Source organism: Hypomesus nipponensis, chromosome 13 (genome assembly GCF_054491055.1).
Source record: "Hypomesus nipponensis isolate SF chromosome 13, ASM5449105v1, whole genome shotgun sequence".
NCBI classification, from domain to species: Eukaryota; Metazoa; Chordata; class Actinopteri; order Osmeriformes; family Osmeridae; genus Hypomesus; species Hypomesus nipponensis.
The window spans coordinates 12,397,076-12,416,719 of record NC_140373.1 but is presented as its reverse complement, the minus strand read 5'-3'; the positions used below and the strand labels follow the sequence as shown (position 1 = coordinate 12,416,719).

The window sequence follows — 19,644 nt, the reverse complement described above, 5'->3', positions numbered from 1 at the left end:
CTTTAAAATCCTCTATAGCTATGAGTAGGACTGGAATTACAAATGGTACTTTTATATATTTATATATTTATAAAGTTCTTTTTCATTATTATTACAGGTTCTTCCCGGTACATCGCCCCTGGTCATGTGTTGTCATGGAGACATCGGTCCGTGTGGTTAACCATGCAAAGCCCTTAAGAGTTACCGTAGAAGATCACAGAATAGATTGGTTGGAGGGAGAAAGAGCACTAAAACCTCCTCATTCAGGCATGATCCATGGGTTCTCATTAGAGCTCACCTTTAAAAAACCGACATGGATGAAGAGTGCTAGATCTAGTACTGAGGACTACGGATATTAATGGTTAGAAACCTCAACTCCCACCTACCCACTCCAGTACTGCTGTATTATTCGTATCTGGGTATGCTGGGTTAATGGATACTTAAGAACAGTTGTCACTTCAGTCTGCAGAGTGCTGTTGTGTGTCTCCATCGGTTCTGGAAAATGCCAGACAAGGCCAGAAGATGTGCGTGGTCTAAACTCTGATTGACTTTACAGGAAAAACTTTGAAGGAGTGTGTGTGAATATGTCAACATCCTACACTTATTCTCCTTTTATACAAGGCCAGAATCCCCCAAATCCTAACCCCAAGTCCAAGACGCCCAATCCTCCCTCCCTAACAATGGAGCTAGCAGTTAACCGCTAGGTGGCTAACAGCTAATTAGCTGATTGCTAATTTGCTAACTGCTTGCTAGCTCAGACTGTCACCTCGGTCTTGCTGCCAGTGCGGTAGTGCTGCTGCTGGTTCTGCTGCTGGTGATGCTGGGGAACGTAGTGGAGCTGCTCCACTGTGTGGGTCCTTCTGGAGGCGAAAGCCTGCCTCTTAGACGACGTCTGGTTCATGGATAACGTGTTGGCGTGCCCGGACGCCCCCGCTCCCCCCACTGCCCCTGGGTTGTTGGAGGCACTGGGATGGGAGTGCATTTTGGTCATCTGGTATCGGTCCGTCTTCGGCGTGGTCGGCATGAACACGTCCGTGTGCGAGATGGCGCGTGACATTGACTTGTCGTTGAAACCGCCGCCGCCGCCGCCGCCTCCGCGGAAACCGCCGGAAACGCTGGTGACCACGCCTCGTTTCAGCGAGATCATCTTGTCGGGCGACAGCAAGGGATCCTGGGACAGGAGTCGGTCCTGGGAGTAAAGGCGGTCCTGGGAGTAGAGGCGGTCTTGGGAGAAGTGGCGGTCTTTAGGGTACATGTGGTCTTGAGACAGCAGGCGGTCTTTGGAGTACATGCGGTCTTTGGAGTAGAGGCGGTCCTGGGAGGAGAGGCGGTCCTGGGAGTAGAGGCGTTCCTGGGAGGAGAGGCGTTCCTGGGAGAGGAGTCTCTCCTGGGACCTCAGGCGCTCGGCGGAGAGGAGCTGCTCGTCCGACAGGATGCGGCCCCCATAGGGGGACATGCCGTAGGGAGACGTGCTGTAGTCGTGCTCGGGCGCCCTCTGGGGGGACAGGACCCGGTCCTGGGACATGGCCCTCTGGACGCGACGGGGTCTCTGCCTCTGGGGGGGCTGCTGCTGCTGGGGGGCCTGCTGCTGGGGAGGCGGCTGGGGGACCTGGGCCTGGGGGGGCTGGCTCTGGAGCTGCTGCTGCTGCTGCTGGAGCTGGAGCTGGGGGAGGGGGTGATCACAGGGATGAGAGGGGTGGGTTGTTAGCAATATGCTAAACACATCCGGCTCGATCATTTATAATGACAATTACAAAGGGGTTCACTTATAAACTGCTGGAGCTCCGCAAGAACGCTCATTGCGAGAAGACAGACTCAATAGGGTGATGTATTGTGCTTCAAACAAAGAGAGGATGAAACACAAACAGATGCCTGATTAGGCACAGTGTAGTAATACCTCCTGCTTATGCGCGAGAGCCTACATTATCAATAGTCACGAGAAGAAGAAAAAAAAAACAGGTTGGGTGGTTTCTGCGTGTCCTACCCGGTATTGCATTGATTACATGTGACATTTTAGTCCGTTAGTCGTCCAGGGCAACGTCGTTTTTCGAAAATACAAAACACAATACTAAAACGCATGTTGAAAGAACAGCTGAAGATCAATTACACACAATAGTGAGTGTGACGCGTGATGATATGACGATATGACGTGCTGTGTGTCATGAGTAGGACGTGGTCCTGGTGTTCTGCTGAACAGGCCGCACCTGCTCCTGGTTCATCTTGATGACGTGGAGGGGAAGGGTGCTCCTGGCGGCCAGGTCAGGAAGGTGACGCTTCCTGGAGTAGTAGTCATCCACATCTTTATCTGCTGTGGAGAGAGAGCGAGGAAGAGAGAGGAGGGAGGGAGAGAGAGAGGAGGGAAAGAGGGAGAGATGTGACGGGGGAGAGAGATGGGGGGGGGGAGAGATGAGGGAGAGAGATGAGATGAGGGAGAGAGATTAGAGGGGGGCGAGAGATGAGGGAGAGAGATGAGGGAGATTAGAATGGAGAAAGACAGAGAACATTGTAAGTGGTTTGGTCAGGGAGGGAGGGAGGGAGGTAGCTATAGAGGTAAAGGTAGGTGAGAGAGACCATCACATGCGATGCACATAACATCTGAATCCAATCTGTATGTCACCTTCGCTAACCCTGCGAAGAGACAGGATACTAAGAGGAGATGGATACGGATGTCTGGATGAATCGGATTACATGCTCCGCACACGCCAGCTCCACTCCAGCCAAGGCCGAATCTGGGATTCTACTGGCTCTCCTGGCGGAGGGGCTGAACTTTACAAAGGTCACGTTGAAGTGTGTAAGCAAACTGTCAAAATGTCAAATTTCCTCACACGGGTAGGCTACTTCATCCTTGAGCCCTGATCGTACCAACGCCAGGCGTCGTCACGTGCCAGTTTTGAAATGAACTCCGAGTGTCCTTGAGATTACTCAAGCTGATTTATGAGTAATCTAAGTGAGCAACAAGAGCCGGTGAAGAAATTAATACTGAAGACTTCCATAGAAGCTGGCTAGTTACTGTGGAAGAACAAACCGGCTTTTTCCTCACATGTTCGTTTTTAGCTGTCTCTGAATGGAATCCATCAACCGTCAGTCTCTCTCAGGAAACTAGCTCGTGCTGACACACACACACACACACACGTCCACATCCCCATGTCACGGAGGATGACTGACTGGAGCTGTGGCATAAATGATTTAGCAAATGGAAATCTTTAAAGTTCAAGCCCACAAAGACTTCAGTGGTGCAGTTTGCCAAAGCGTACGTCCTTTGGGTTCATTCCATTCTTCCTGACGAGATCCATGAATGTTTAACTGTTGAAGCGACACAGAGGTGAACGCTAATATCATTCATCTGATACTTTGAATTATTGAGATAAGACCTTTCCACCTTTATTATCGATGCAAAGAATACTCTATAGAACATGCCTGTGTGATTAGGCCTAAAGACAGAACTATGTAGAAATCATGTGCAGTGTTCAGGCCCTTTTCTGAATTTTCGGAGTCTTTAATTCGAAGTAGAGAAAGTTGCGGAAGTTGACATTAAAGTGTAATGTGGTTAATAAATAAAAAGAGGGTGGGGGGGATATGTAACAATTTGTTTCTGCATTAAAAAACAGATTGCAATCTTTCACATCTAAATGAGGAAATCATTGGATAGAGAAAATCTGAAAGGGAATGAATGAATAATAATGCATTCTGTACCGCACACACTAGAATATCTGCCTATGCTTCACTTATACATCGATTTACATTCATAAGCACAAAGACCAAGTTCTCCTTTTTTATTATTCCAACAAAGAAACTGCTGTTCTGTCTTCCCTCCAGCACTTTTCCAAATGATCCATCAGAGCGAAGACAACTAGTGCAGTAACAAAGGGAAACGGCTAAGCCTTTTGGCTATTTGCTGCAACAAATGATTTGCTTTTTAGAATCGGAAGGAGACAAAGGTTGCTGGGATGGCATCGCCCGCGGTTTGTTCTACGTTTTTAACTCGCTGGCAAAAACCATTGTGCCGCTCTGGCTGGACTGCAGTCCATTGTATTTGACAGTTGGGCGCACAGTTTGTGTTTTCCACTTGGTCAAAACATCGCTTGATTCAATCATTATTCTCTTTAAAACAGCGTTGGGAATCACAAGCTTAATAATACACCTAAATATCCGTTTGGGTATTATACACCTCATGAACTCGGTTGCCACTTTTGTTGGAGAAGTTGGTTATCTACTATCCTGTGCGTGTTGGCGGGCGCACAGGGCGTGTTAGCGGGCGCAAGAATGACGTCCCCTGTTGACTCCCCACAGCCAGGAGAAGGAGTCTGAGTGATCCGCTCACTTTGGTCGCCAGCCAAAAGCAAAGTGGGCCAGCCATGATGCAATTACACATGCCTTAAGGAATATTTTCGTTCCACTTAGAAGATTCCATGAGATGAGACCTCATTACGCGGCGGAATCCAGCGTACCACACTAAATCAATACAGCGCTGGGCCTTGCACAAGCTGCGGCTTAATGTGGTTACACGCTCACAGAGAACCAGTGGCTAGTGCTGCGAGGAGCGGCCCGTGAGCTGACGTAGAATATCAATGACTCATGCGTTTTTTTTTTTTTTTCGGGGAACCGTGCAGGAAGGGAGGGAGGGGGTAGCTAAATGACTAGCCCGGTATGATGGAACTGATCGGGGATGAGATGTGCACATTTCTCTCGGCACTCTCATCACCCAATCAGTGGAGTCTGAGAAGGAAAAACAACTCAAGAGTTTATAACCCCGGATAGCTACGGTAGATGAGCTTCGCTACGCACCGCTCACTGCGTCTCGGCAGCCGTCTGGGGCCTCCGCCTGACTAATGCAGTGTTCTTTAACATGCAGGTCGGTGAGTCTGAGAGGCAGAAGGCCTAGTCAGCTTCTTTTTTTTTTTTTTTTTTTTTTTTTCTTGTTTCGCCGCCAGCAGGCCACCGGAGAGCTTAAGTGAACCTACTGAGTTTCTTGAGGGAGGAGTATCGGTTGAGGTCGGCTTTGACGGCCGCCTCGTAGGAGGGCGGTAGGTGTGAGAGACTCTGGAAGGAGCGGGAGAAGGAGAGGTCGTAGGGCTCCGTCTGCGAGGTCAGGATCCCGCTCAACCTATTGTTCTCTGGGGAGACACACAGACAGACAGGAGGAAGAAAACGTTTTTCAGTATCCCCCCCCCACAGGGCAAAAAAAAAAAAAAAGAAGAAAAAGATCCAGATTCAGACCACAGGCAACGATCACAGAGCAGACCTGCTGGAGGAGGAGGGGGGAGGAAGGGTTGGTGGGGGAGCGTGAGGGGGAAGGAGGTAGTGGTGGTCTTTGGACACCGTGAGCGGTTGGGCAAGACCAGACAGGTGGGAGGGGGTGAGCATTCTGTGAGCCATTGGTCAAGGCTGGACAGGTGGACGAGGGGGGGGGGGGGGGGGGAGTGGACGGGGGTGGACGGGGGTGGACGTTGACAAGGTGACAGCGGTCCAAAAACAACAGATCAACAAACAACAGATGTTGGCTCGGGAGTGTCCCTGCTGCCTGTGTCAGTTGGTGCCCTGGGCTCAGACAGGAGGGGGGGGGGAGGAGGCAGGGCGGAGGAGATGGGGTGGAGGGGGTATATGGAGACGAAGGGAAGGGAGGGTGGAGGGGGAGAAAGAGGGAAGGGGAGTGCAGTGGAGCAGCGCCCCGGCCCTGACTGATGCGATGTGATACGATGCCAGAGAGAAACACAGGGGAATCTGGACGCCAGCCCTCTTTCGCCCGCTTTCTCGCTGTCGCTCTCCCTCTTCTTTGTTGATCCGTCCCTTTCTCCCTACGCTGTACTCTTTACTTTACCCTTTACTTCTCTTCCTCTTTCTGCAATTTTTCTCCTTCGGTTCCTGCCCCTCTCCAATCTCTCCACTTCCACCCACCTTCCTCCAGACTGTCTTTTGTACTCTCTTATACTTTAACCATCTCCACCAATTGTCCGTCTCCCACAGATTTGACCAATTTTTTCCTCTCTTTCTCTCTCACCGATCCTCATACTCTCTCTCTCTGTCTCCCCAATCCTCTTTCTCCTCACTCTCTCTTTCTCTCCTCCATTCCTGTCTCTTCCTCTCTTACCCTCTCTCTCCTCTCTGTCAACCTTTCCCTCCCTCCCTCCCTCCCTCCCTCCCTCCCTCCCTCCCTCCCTCCCTCCCTCCCTCCCTCCCTCCCTCCCTCCCTCCCTCCCTCCCTCCCTCTGGACTGCTAGCCTGTCACGCAGTGCAGTGGGCAAGGGTGCGGCTCCAGACTCGCCTCCAACCGGCAGATAAAAATAGGGTTGGGGATCTGCTGCAGAAGAGAGAAAGAAGGGATGGAAGGAGGAGAGCCAAAGAGAAAGAGATAGATAGAGAGAGAGAGAGAGAGAGAGAGAGAGAGAGAGAGAGAGAGAGAGAGAGAAAAGGCATGCAGTAAGGGAGGAAGGGGGAGTTGAAGGGGAACGGAAGAGGGGAACAGATGATAACAGAGACCAGGGGGCGGGAGAGTTTTGAGAGAGAGAAAGAAAAGGAGAGAGAGGGGAAGGGACGGAGAGAGAGAGAGAGAGAGAGAGAGAGAGAGAGAGAGAGAGAGAGAGAGAGAGAGAGAGAGAGAGAGAGAGGGAGACGGAGGCATGACAGCAGGGGTCCAGGGAGCTGCAGGGGGTGAGGTTGGGGAGGACAGGGAGCGAGCTGTGAGAGAACTGTCTGCAACACTCCCTCCATAAGGGGAAAATTGACTCGTACTGTGGCATGCTGTTAGCTACCTTCAAACCAAACACATTTCACTGCTATGTCACAATGCACAATACCACCACGCCACATACTAAGTGGAAATGGAGTGTGTGTGGAGTGTGTGTGTGTGTGTGTGTGTGTGAGAGAGAGGGAGAGATAGTATGTGTGTGCGAGTGTGCATCTGTATGGGTGCATCTTGTGCAACCATGCATGAGTGTCTCTGTGAGTGACTGGGTGAGAGACAAAAAGAGACAAGCTTGCCTGTGTGTGTTTGGGAGCATGTGTGTTTGCATGGAAGCAATATGTGTGTGTGTGTGTGTGTGTGGGAGCATGTGTGTTTGCGCGGAAAAACGCGCGGGTGTGTGGGTGTGTGGGAGAGCATGTGTGTGTGTGTGTTTGCGTATACAACTTACCACGTCTCAATGATCGGTGAGCTAACAAACCCAAGTGAAAAACAAACATTTCAGCAACATGAAGATGACACGGAACAACATTCAGTCAAACCCTCCACACGCTCCCGCACAAACCCGTTCAGTGTGCGATGGCATCAAGACCGCCCCCATCCAGACCGCCCCAATCAAACCCTGAGATTTCTCATCTCACAGATCATGCAGGGATCGTGTATGAGCCCCCTTAGTTGTCACGGGGTCCCCGTGGTCGTCTGCCGAGTCTAATCTGGCGACAGCGCGGCGAGCACACATTTCAAGCCCCGCTCTTTTTTGTCTCTCCACGGGTCCCGCGATCAAAGCTGGTGTGCAAAGGCGTGTTGTTGCCATGAGTTTTTCGTGTTGTCCTATAGATTTCCAAGGCTCTGCACGAGGGGTGGGAGGGTGTCACTCTGCTTATGTGTGAAATGGAACACGCGCTCAATTTTGCACACACGCCAGGCCGATTTTGGGGACTTTGAAAGCTTGCTGATCGCTGGAGGGTGTGAGGGGGGCCGAACGTAGACCTCCACGAAATAAAGATCAGTCGGAGAGGGAGCAAGTTAAACAAACACAAAGGGGAAGGGAAATTAGATTTTTTTCCCCTCTTCTTTTTTATCTTAAAAAAGAAAAGCATCTCTCTCGTTCTCTCAATATCCTCGCTCCACCATTTGTCCTTATTCAACCAGCCCTCTTCCACGCGTGAACTCGTCTGTCCCACTGGGCTAACTCTCTCTCTCTCTCTCTCTCTTTGTTTATCTCTCCTTGTCTTTCTCAATCTGTCTCTCTGTCTGCCTCCCTCTGTGTCTGCATGTCTGTCTCTTTCTCTCTCTTTTTATCATTATCTCCTTTTCTCTCTCCCACCCGCCCTTTCTCGGGCCCTCTTTCTCTCTCTCACTCCTTTCCTCTAAGTCTTCCTCCCGCCCTGCCCCCCTTTGCTTCTCTCTCTCTTCCTCCCCCCGTCTCTCTCTCTAGCGATGAATAGAGTGAAAAAAAAAATTGGCAGCCGTAGAAAACGGGGGGGGGGGAAAGGGTGAAAAAGACTGCGGTCATAAAAGCCGGGGTGATTTTCCTCATGGAGAACAGGAGGTTCAGCTAATAACCGCCTCCGCTGGATGACAGGGTGGATCCGGTCACTTCACTCTGTCTATGGCGGTCCAGGGGACAGGATGACCTTAACACAACATTAACCGGATCCACATCCAATCCTGTTCCCTTAGAAAAGATGACAGACAGTCACTGGGGCCCGTCGGAAATTCATTCACCCGGTCCGAAAAATAAATGTCCATAGCTATGAGACATGACACGTGGGTGATTCAGACTTGAACAAAAGCCTGCATCTCAATAGGAGGGATGTATTTTTTCGATTTCTTTTTTTGGGGGGGCGGGGGGGGGGGGGGGGGCGAGAAGAATATCAAGGGGTGAATGTCAAGGGATGTTTCACACAATCATGTCACTAAATCAGCGTTCGTGCTTCTCGTTCTCGGCTGCTATTGACCGGGCTGGCATCAAAGGTGTCAGCCATGTCGGGTCTTCCGTAAGGAAGGCTTCAAGTCTGTTTCCTAGACACTGAGGCATGGGGTCTCCAACTTTGTTCCTGAAGAGCTACCGTCCGGAATGTTCTCCGCTCCAACTACAGCCGTTTACGAAGCCGATTCAACACGTCAGCGAGGTAGCCCTCGGAATCGAGTGTGCTAGGTTAGCGTCGGAGCGGCCATCGACTGACGGGTAGCCGCTCAGGAACAGGGTTGGAGACGACTGCGAGGCGGTGTTGTTTTGTTCTTACCATTCTTAGGTGTGCGTGTTGGGCTACCTAGAGCCACGTGGTTATAGTTGTGCTGATGTGTACCTGCAATCAAAAAAAGCATAAACAAAGAAAAACCATGTTGAATGTTCATGAAGACAATGCATTCTGTATCTCACCAGTAGCCGATACAGATATATTGTTGGTGGCAGAAACGAAGAAAATGTCGAGCTGTGATGGGATTCATCATTAGAGAGATATTTCACTCTGAAAGGTTTGTCAGACGCCACTAAGATATTTGCCCTTAAAGAACATAAAATGCGTGAATAGGAGAGTTTGACATGTCATGAAATGTGGAATTTGAGTTCAGAGAAAATCAAACCCTTTAGGAATTTGACACATTGGTGCCATATCCCTCAGTAAATCATCTTCCTCTGACAAAGTCCTATAGAGTTTGTGAAATATCCCTTTAACTCCCCCAAGCCAAATACATGGATTTTAAAGAGAGGTGTGATGAGCAGGAAAATACTGACATAGACTCTAGTCTGACTGTAACTTCAGCTTTCACCCTGTGTTTGTGCATGTGTTTATGGGAGAGTATGTGCTTGTGAGAGCGAGAGTATGTGTGTGTGTGTGTGCCAACCATGGGCGGGAGACAAAAAGAGATCAGAGCCTCTAGTCTGACCATAACTTCAGGCTTTTCCCTCAGAACCCACATTTGCACCCCCACTGAGCGAGGTCACAAACCATCACTCTGACAAACACTGAATCATAACACGGAGCATGAGGGAGGAAGAGCACACCGAACATACAGTCGTTCACACCGCACATACAGTTGTTCACACAGACATGGGACACACAAGCTCTTAGTCCTGAACATGGCATGATTGAAAACAGCCCATTTCAAGAGACAGAGAACCCTGTGGAACAGACCATAATGCCGAGAACCGTCACCGTGGAAACCTGAGCTCACGCGGCCTCGGTGGCTGGAGGCCAGGACCCGAGACAGGAACGTTCAACTTCGACTCTGCAACAATGCAAACATCCCGTGTCTGGGACTCAGTTGGCGACGGTCAGCTCTTTGGTTTGATCTAGCCTGTATGTCCAGGTATGCCGCCCCGAAGTAGCCTATCACAAGTGAGTGTAGCCTGGTAGCCACGGTAACCAGGATATTTATGGTCGGAGAAAAAGGCTGTTATCGGTTAGTGAGTCAGACATCGTGGCTGGACTGAGGATGACAGAGGTTGGAAGGAGGGGAGGGGAGGGGAAGGGGGGAGGAGGGGGAGGACGGGAAGGAGGGGGGGCAGCGGTGTTCGGCTGGCCCACAGTTGTGGGGAAGTGCTTTAGTTGAAAGATGGCCCCTTTAGAGGACCCATTGTGGAGAAAGAGGTGATGAATGACAGCTATTCCCAGCACTGTGTGTGGGTGTGTGTGTGTGTGTGTGTGTGTGTATGTGTCTACAGGATGCGAGTGTGTTTATGTGAGGTGTGTGTCTGTGTGGATGTCTGTGTGTGGTTGTGTGTGTGTCTGTGTGTCTGTCGGTGTGTGTCTATGTGTCTGTATGTCCATGTATGGCTGCGTGCGTCCATGTGTGTGTGTGTTTGTGTCAGCTCGTGTCTGTTTTAGGCCAGTCGAGAGGGGACGCCGCCACAGATGAAGGACCCGTCACGGTGTGTCGTCGTCGCCGCCGTGGCCACGCGTTCATTGGCTGTCTGTTGTTGTGCCTGTTTAAAAATGCATTGGAGCCGACTGGTGAGACCTCCGCTTCCAGCTGTCACGCTGCAGCGAGAGCGACCGGGCATGTGCTGCCTGCCTCAAGGAGTCACAAAGGACCACGGGAAGTGTCCTCGAGCTGTCATCTGCACTGGGCGTTTGGTTTTCTAGCACGTTCCATTGTGTTCTATTGTGTTCTACGGTGTTCTACGGAGTTTTGATTTGTTTTCTTGTGTTCTTCTGTGTACCGCGGAGTCCCTGTTGTGTTTCGGTTTTGTTCTATTGTGCTCCAATGGAAGCTTGACGGTCGGCAGATTGGAGCAGGAGAGACAGGGTACCTGGTTGGGTGTGGTTGGCCGAGTCCCGCGTGGGGGCTTGGGTACGAAGAATAGAACGCTGATCTTTCTTGGAAGTTTTGTTGTTGTTGTCGCACACACTCACAAACAGTATATGCACACACACGAGCTTGCACGCACGGAAACGCACAAAAGCAGTGAGCTATCGTTTTATCCGAGTCTGGACTGTTTGCGAAAAAGTTATTTGACCGTTTTGTGGTTTTGTAAACTTCACAACTTGTGAACTCTTAGCCCGCACGCCATTAAACCCTGCCACACGTCAACCAGAGAGAGAGAGAGAGGGAGAGAGAGAAAGAGACTGGCGGTAAAGGCTGGAAAGAGAGAGAGACAGAAAAAAGACTGGGGAGTTACTGGAGAGAGACCAGTGACAAAAAATAGATCTATAGAGACAAATAACGAGACAGGAGAGAGAGATCAACAGCGTGACATAGCCAGAGCAGAAAGACAGCTAACTCTCGCCTTACACTGGCTTCTAATTAATAGCCTGGCTGGAGACCTCCATGATCCTGCTGGAATCTGGGGACCAATTAGCACTGTTTGAGAGCAAGTCCCACAACTAAAAACCTCTGCCCCCCACCCTCCCCCACGGAGCCCAGAGGGGGGTTATCTTCCCTGAAGCATCCCACAATCTGTCACTCTCCCTGGGCCGACGCTGCAGGAGCAGCCCCCTCACTCTGGAGGAACTAGCAAATGTGTTTGTCAATGACAAAGGGGACAGTGGGAGGGGAGGGGTGAGGGGGGAAGGAGGGGTGTGGGAGGGGAGGGGTGTGAGAGGGCGGGATTGACGTACGGGCAGCCAATCAGCCGTTGACTAACAGCTTCTTTCATTCAGATTGACGGGGGAGTGAAGAGAGGCAGGAGGCCTGTAATCAACCTGCAGACTTGATTCCGTCTTGACTGACACATTCCCCAGATTGGCAGGTTAAACGGGGTCCTTCATCTCTGTTGAAATGGATGCCGTTGCTGTTGTTTTTCAACGTGTCCGTGTGGTTTTGGACGCAGCTGGGTGGTCGTTGAGGAACTGTCTGTCAGTCAGGCCCCACACTAAACATCCTAGCTTGGGGATTACTCACGTCCCTATTTGTGTGTGTGAGTGTGTGTGTGTGTGTCGGTGTGTGCATCTATATGCATGCATGTGTGTGTGTGTGTGTGTGTGTGTGTCGGTGTGTGCATCTATATGCATGCGTGTGTGTGTGTGCGGGTGGGGTGTTGACGTATGTGTGTGTGCGCCCACCTGGTCCACCCAGAGAACACCTCCTTAGTGAGACTGCACATCCAGATGGCCCACCAGTGACTCAGCGCGCTGACATTTGCGTGGCGCGCCGCTTAGCATTTCATCACTTCTCACATCTCACTTTTCTTTTTGTTTACCCCCGCAAAGCGTAGACAATGACGCCCCCCCCCCCCTCCCCCCGAATCAGGAATGGATATTCCGAAGACAAAGTGAAGAGGGGAAACTAAGAAGTAGCAAGTTCTCCAACTGCAAAACCGAACTTGCCGACATCAGCGTCTGATGTCGTCGTTTACGGTCAATTGTCCTAAAACGGCGTCCCGCTTTTTTCCCCCGCTTTTTTTTCGTCTCGAAAATCACAGTGATTTGTTTACGATCCTGATTACACCCCGCTTCTCTCCTCCTCGTGAGAGTCCTCGAAGGGTGATTTCAGAGGCTTGTGGGGGAGGAGGGGGCCCCTGTGGAGTCTGGACTCCCTCTGAGTGGTGGGAAGACGAGCCTGGTAATCAGAGATCGCTTGAAAAGAAGGCTGCCGCAAACAAACAAGGTCGTCAGAGAGACAGGGCTGGGAAGTGAGCAGCTGCGAAGACATCAGGACCTCGCTTCCTAACGTCGGCCCTGGGACTGCCTCAGGATACACACACACACACATGCCTGCATAAACACACACACAGGCCTGCATACACACACAGGCCTGCATACACACTCACACACACATCTACAAAGACACGCATGCATGCGCACAAACACATAAAAATACATATGAGCACACGCAGGTTTGTTTTACTATCCTAGTGAGGGCCCTCCCCTTCCTTACTAACCCATAATGTAATCAGGGTTATTAATTAAGGTTCATTTCTTAGTTCTCACTTCTGGTCCCCACAAGGGTAAGTTAAAAAGACCACACACACACTCATGCATACTGTATAAAAACACACGCACAAACACAAACAAACACACATACACACACACACACACACACATACAAACAGCGCCCGCTCAACAAATGCAAACAAATGTTTGTAGAGTGAACGAGAAAAGACATTATCTATGCAAAGTAGGCGGTAGTATAAAGGAACCTGAGAACAGAAAGTGTTACTTGTACTCATGAATAAATGAATTCGCAATATGATGAGAAACGGGCAGTCAAAGGACTTGGCCGCACACTCTCTCTCTCACACACACACACACACACACACGCACACACACATACAGACACACATACAGAGAGTACGTGAAAAGCGTGAGGTTATGGGGCACTGATGAAAACCCTAAAGGGCTGGACCACAAACTATTACTGGGTGGGAGAGATGGAGAGAGAGAGAGGGGAAACGAGGGAAGACAAGAGCGAGGGGAAGACAGAAGGGAAGAGAGAGGGGCGGGGATGGGAAGAAAGAGATGAGAGGGCACCGGAGGGGAAAGGCAAGGACGGGAAAAGGAGAGAGTCGAGAGAGAAGAAAGGGAGGGAGCAGCAGGGGCCAGTAATCACAGACAGCTCAGGTCCATTACAGAGGCAACCCCTCTCCTCCCTTCCTTTCTCCTGTCTTCACTCCTGTCTTCTCCCCCCTCTCCCCTCCTCCCCTCCCACCCCCCGTAACGCCGACAGCGTCGCCATCCCTCCACCCGTATCTCGTCCGAGCGCACGTCTGTGTTCCGAGGCGTGCGATCGTTCGTCCCGTCCCGCGGGCTCGCACGCGCTGTCTGTCCAAGGCGGCTCTTTGTGTGTTTTGGAGTGGACGGGGGCGCGTCGACGTGTGCGTTTGACTTGGGTGGTCAGAGCAGGGTCTTCTGCAGTACTTCCCAGTGGCTCTGCTGTCAGCCGCCTCCGTCCTAGCACCCCGCGGTTCTCCATCCCCTCCCCCCTCTCAGCGCCAACTCCCAGGGCTAAGAGACACTGCTGGCCTGGCATTTAACAACTGACAAAGACTGTTAACATTTAACGGCTAAATGTTAACTGCCATTATCGTGCTGCTTCTCCCCGGACGGCCGAGGACACGACTGAGGACACGAATAGGGGGACGCGAGGGAGGTGATGGCGGACGGGACTTCAGAGGACACAAAGCGAGGACACAACTCGAGGACACAGCTGAGGCGGCGAGGGAAGGAGACATCCGAGGAGACGGAGGTCTCTCGGTGGATCGTTTCCTCCTTTGCCCCCCCACGGCAACGGATTCCGATGCCGCCGCGTCCAGAGGGGGAGGCTTGACCCAGTTGAGGAGCCAGTTCCAATGCTCGGGGGTTATTTTCCCCCGCGCCACTTCCGAGAACTGCCTACAACCTCCCAGTCTCGTTGAGTCGGAGGGTGTTAAATATTAAATGGAGCCAGACTCTCACATCGAAGAGGCTTTTGGTTAGCAGATTAACTGACTACCTCTGGTTCGTGGTCTGCCGGATAGACTAACCGGTAAACAGCAGAAGAAAACTTTGTGTTCTTTTTCACTGAATAGAGTATTCTATTCCCGCTGTCTGTTTTGGAACGCTAGCAGGGATTCCGCGCTCGGTAAGCATTCCTCGTCCTCTCATAACTCACAATAACCCCCACAGGCACACAGGGCCAACTAGTCACTTGACATCTCTGTGCGGTGGTAAAATGCTCTTCTATAAATGCCAGGCACGCACTGACCAAATGCGCCGTGATAGACTGGGAAGAGGAGGAGGCAGGGAGGGGGGGGAGAGAGGGGGGGGGGGGGGGCAAGAGGTTGAGGTACATTTCATATAGCTCTGTGATGGACAGTGAACCCGTCCAGTACAGTCTTGACCCCCGAGTGATAAGAAGAAATAAGAGGATGGCTTTATTAAAGCTTCTCTCCCTCGGGATCACAGTGACCGTGGTGTTTCACCGATAAATCTAGATCTCACCGCAGCGTGGTCTGCACCCCCGGGGTGCCTCACCTCGCCAAAGTCACGAAAACAAGAACCGCCTCTCTGCGCTTCGCATGTCGCTCGCTCAGAGCGACGCGTCCACCCCCGTTGGAATCGGGACAGCATGAAAATCACACACAAAGTCAAATCAATAGATTACAGAGTGAGGAAAGACGGCGTCATCGATCGATGGAGCGTTCCGGGGTTGTTGACGGACCCACCGCCTTGGCTTCCCTTGGGCGGGCTGGTCAAAAGGGGCGGAGTTCTCTTCTGAGGAGAGGAGGGTCAACGCGTCGCTAGCAGGGATAAGCACAGATTTATCTGATGTCTTCTTTAAGTAAAAAGAAGTAACATCATTCAAAGCTGCCTTTATCCCTACCTCTGAAGCCCTCCTCTCCTGTCGACGGGAACCCCTTCAGTCCTGGACCATGCACAGTGACACAGCAGGACACACCAGCCTCTGGTTTAGTACAATGGGTTATAACACAATACTGTAGGTATAAATGACTAAATATTAGACAAGACATGTGGTACTGCATGAGGACACATGTAGATTAAAGGCACCAGCACAAATGGTATAGCAGATTAGGTAGAAGACATAGAGGGATACTATGGACGAGGTCGAGGCACAGTACATTGAAATATAGGGTGAACTGCAATGCACGTTTTATAAAAAGGCTTTATTCGTGGACCAATTTGGTCAACCGTCGATGTGTATTATGTGGTGTGATTTCTTGTTTGTTCTTAAATAGGGAATGGAACTTGGATGGAAGGGGATTCTATAAAAGAGATGCGTACGAAAAAGTATGACAATTGCAAACAGCCTCTTTTACAGTGCATCTTGCAGTTCGCCCGGCGTCACGACCACTGAACGGGAGGAGGCAGAAGCAGACAGACTGCAAACACGCTGGGGGGTCAGGGGTCAAGTACAGGTTCGATTGAGAGACCACTGGAAAGGCACTGCACCACATTGAACACTCCAGGTCTAAGTTAACCCCAGGCACAGATCCAGGATCAGATATGTGCCGTCCATATGCTGGCCGTGTCTAGGGGTGGAGTGGGGGCAGAGGGGAACACAAAGCTCTTCATGTTCACCACCCCCGTTCTCCACCCGACCACACGGATGGAAGGGTCATCTGACTTTGGAGACGTGAGTGGGGGAAACTGGGACCGGATTCACACAGAACAACCAGTCCTACCATGGTGACTCTGGGAGCGGACCGGCCAATGTTTCTCCCCTGGAAAAACAGAACCAGCCACAGTGAGTGTTTAGAACAAAGGTGAAGGGGCAAAGGTCAAAGTTCAAAGCTGAGTGTTTTTATTAGATTTTATGTGATCACCCCCAGGTATACAGAGCTAGTTCTGCAGCACCTGTTTCCATGACAATAAGAACACTGCGACGGCAAGATTGATTGTCACCCCGCCCCTAAACAGTGCAGTTGACCAATCAGTACAGGCTTATTTCATGACGTCACCACATATATAATCCTATCTGTTGTACAAACAGTACAAAACACAACAGAAATTTATAGTAGACAGATGGACATTTAGGTTTTTTGCTGACGCCTAAAGGCTTAAGGTTTTACTATGGTGCATTTAATGAGCTACTCAGAGATGGCCCTTTGACATGGATTCAGCAGAATTTGTGGTCACACGCACACAATACACACCACATACACACACATACACCCACCCACACACAAACAGAAACAAGCCTTTCACTGGAACACAACATCCCTGGATGAAGGAGGGTGAATGCATTGATGAAAGAGGAGAGAAGAGGAGGACAGAGCAAGAAAGGAGGGAGGGAGGGAGAGAGGGAAGGAGGGGGAGGTGTAAGAGTGAGTGTCGCTCTCTACAACCCAGTAACCACAGGGCCCCAACCATGCAGCCCTTTGATCCATCACTATCGATTACCCATCATCCCCATAACATTCTCACCTCCCCCACAGAAATCCCTTCTTCTGCCTAGGGCACACACGCATACACCATAGCATGAATGGGTTGTAAAACAGTAAACCTGCAACCCCCACACTGTACAACTGTTAAGTTGATAATGTACGAGAGAGAGAGAGAGAGAGAGAGAGAGAGAGAGAGAGAGAGAGAGAGAGAGAGAGAGAGAGGCAGACATTATTATATTTAATTGAACGCAAAAACATTAGGAGTCATAAAACTATGGATCTGCAGTGAATTCGACAAGTACAGCCCTTGCATGGCTGTTTAATAAGGGGAGGTTTAAACAGGAGTTACTGTGTGAGGAAAATGGGTGCTGTTCTGTGTCCCTAAACGTGCTTCTAACCCCCACAGCTGGCCGGCTCACAGAGAGAAAAACACTTTCTTCTTTAAATTCTTCTTTAAAAAGAAGCCTTACAATCTCATCATCCAGGGACCATCCCACACAGTAGATGTCTGCAGGCGTACCCTGACTCGATGCAAACGCATGGCAATTTCCTCTTCCGTTCAATCCCAAATCAATGTGTCCTATGATATCCGATCATTCTCTCCGCAGCAAACAGCCATTTATCGACTTGAACGACAGCCTGGTCTCCTCGAGGATCCACTCTTGTTTCTGAAAGGCTGCAATCTGGGGTCAGGACGACGTGTGACGGGATGCAATCAAGTAAATCTATAGGACACACGAGGAGGAACCGTTTCATGGATGCCATCGCTCAACCGCCCTCCCCCCCTTCCCCCCCCCCCCCCCCTTTCCTCTGTACCTACGTTCATCGACAAGCACTTCCTGTCACGCTAGACTTACGCGAGGTCTGATGTAGCTGAAGGACTGCAAATGTAACGTGTATATAAAAGACTTCAGCATCTTTTTCAGGTCACTTGGCATTGATGTGGAAGCTACTCGAGATACATCAAGTTCTGTAAATGCTGCAGGATGAAGAGGAGGGGGGGGGGGAATGAGCATGTGTGCTGCAACGTGTGTCGTGCGCGCGGGTTTCAGGTGTTTCTGTTCAACACATGCACACGGGGGAATTGGAACGGCACTTTAGTGAAACGTATTCATGTTGTCAGCAATGAGCTTCCTTGAGATGTGGCAAGGATTTGCAAAATATCTGCTTCAACCTAACTGGATTCAGCCAGCCGAGCATGAACCAATCTCCTTGTCACCAGTATCTCTCCAGCACCAGAGCTAGTTGTTGTGCCAGATCATATTGCGAGTGTATTTGTACATGTAGGCTAGCATGTACGGGGTGGACGCATTGCTCGTGGGCTATGATCATGGTACTAGGCTAACATATCTCTCGCTGGCTAACCTGTGCTAGTGGATTGGCCTATGTGAAAGGCCTAGCATGTTGCTGGAGGGTTAGCACATTGCTGCTGGAAGGCTAGCATACTGCTAGTAAGCTAGCATGTTTCTGGAGAGTATTGCGACGAGGCTGGTGTGCTTCGAGTAGTGAGTCTCGAAGGTTACTGTTAACAAAATGCAGTGTGCTCGCTTGCATGAAGCTAAACCCCCATGCTTAGCTGAACAAGGCAGTATATTAGATGGACAACAAAGATGTCACTGTGCAAGAAGGACACGTCCAGAAAGGCCTATCCACTGCTTATCCAGCATCGCAAGGAGTCAATGTTTACAGAGATTTTCATTTAGATTGGTGTGCAGGGTAAATATGTGGACAAGAGCTGTGCTGGCCTGTTCCTGCCTCGGCCCTCACTCTGCAACAACACTGCCTCTTGGAATCAATGAGGTGGAGTTCAGCCAGCAACTGAGGTAATTTCAAGAACAAATGTGTGTGAGGTTGCAGTAAAGCAATAACACACACTCACACACGGAGACGGAGACGGCGTGAGTTGATTTCTCGGACGAGAAAGAATTATGGTTTCGACTTCTCCTCACTGCTAACCTTTCAGCTTTGCGAAGGCATTGTGAAGTAGCATACCTGCAGAACACTGTATGCTTTGGAAAAAGCAAGCACTAAATAAATAAAATGTCACTGTCATTATAACACTAAAGGAGAGTGATGAACAATAAATTATTCTGTGCAAAAAGCCCCCATAGGGTTTTGTATCATATCATAAATCTATATATTTCAGTATACAGCTGTGGAGAAAAATAAGAGACCACTGCACCTTTTTCTTTTCTTAAAAAAAAAGTTGAGAGGGACAATTTTGTGTGAAGAACAGAAGGGTAAAATTTGCAGTGGCATCTTAAATGTTACCCTTCTGTTCCTCACTCAAAATTGTCCTCATCTTTTTTTAGAAGAAAAGAAGAAAGAAAGTGCGGTAGTCTCTTATTTTTTTCCAGAGCTGTATGTCTATCCATATCAGCATGTATATACTAGGTCTACATGTAATGTAAATGTAAGTGTACGGAGAGAGATTTAAATATGCCATGACAACCACAGTCTGTCATTTATATGAATATATATGACCTTTCAATTTCGTCAAGTGTGCGTCATTTTAGCACACCTCAATCCAATGACAGACTCCTCGAGAACGTTCACATTAACTAATCAACTGGCACGAGGAAGGTAATGGTGCTCGTCTGTGTACCTGTGGTGGCATGCTGGCTGAGACACCGTAGACTCTATGTGTGACTTATTCCACGCATCCGCCCCACTGCATCCCTGCTGTTCTGGCTCTCCATTGCTCTCTCTGACAGTG

The 19,644-nt window shown here is 50.1% G+C and overlaps 1 protein-coding gene across 2 annotated transcripts in view; it reads right to left on the bottom strand.

Annotated features, from left to right (window-relative positions):
* Window positions 1-733: 733 nt before the first annotated feature.
* Window positions 734-19,644, bottom strand: part of shisa6b (shisa family member 6b) — a 49,863-nt gene continuing 30,952 nt past the window's right edge. The window contains exons 4-9 of one of the 2 annotated variants that reach the window (XM_084670780.1): window positions 16,227-16,265; window positions 8,908-8,970; window positions 7,110-7,130; window positions 4,941-5,093; window positions 2,175-2,287; window positions 734-1,627 (exon numbers count right to left, since the gene is read on the bottom strand). In XM_084670780.1, coding sequence (XP_084526906.1) covers window positions 734-1,627; window positions 2,175-2,287; window positions 4,941-5,093; window positions 7,110-7,130; window positions 8,908-8,970; window positions 16,227-16,265 — 1,283 coding nt within the window. The remainder of the gene's footprint in view (window positions 1,628-2,174; window positions 2,288-4,940; window positions 5,094-7,109; window positions 7,131-8,907; window positions 8,971-16,226; window positions 16,266-19,644) is intronic. The other variant, XM_084670781.1, reaches the window with a different exon arrangement.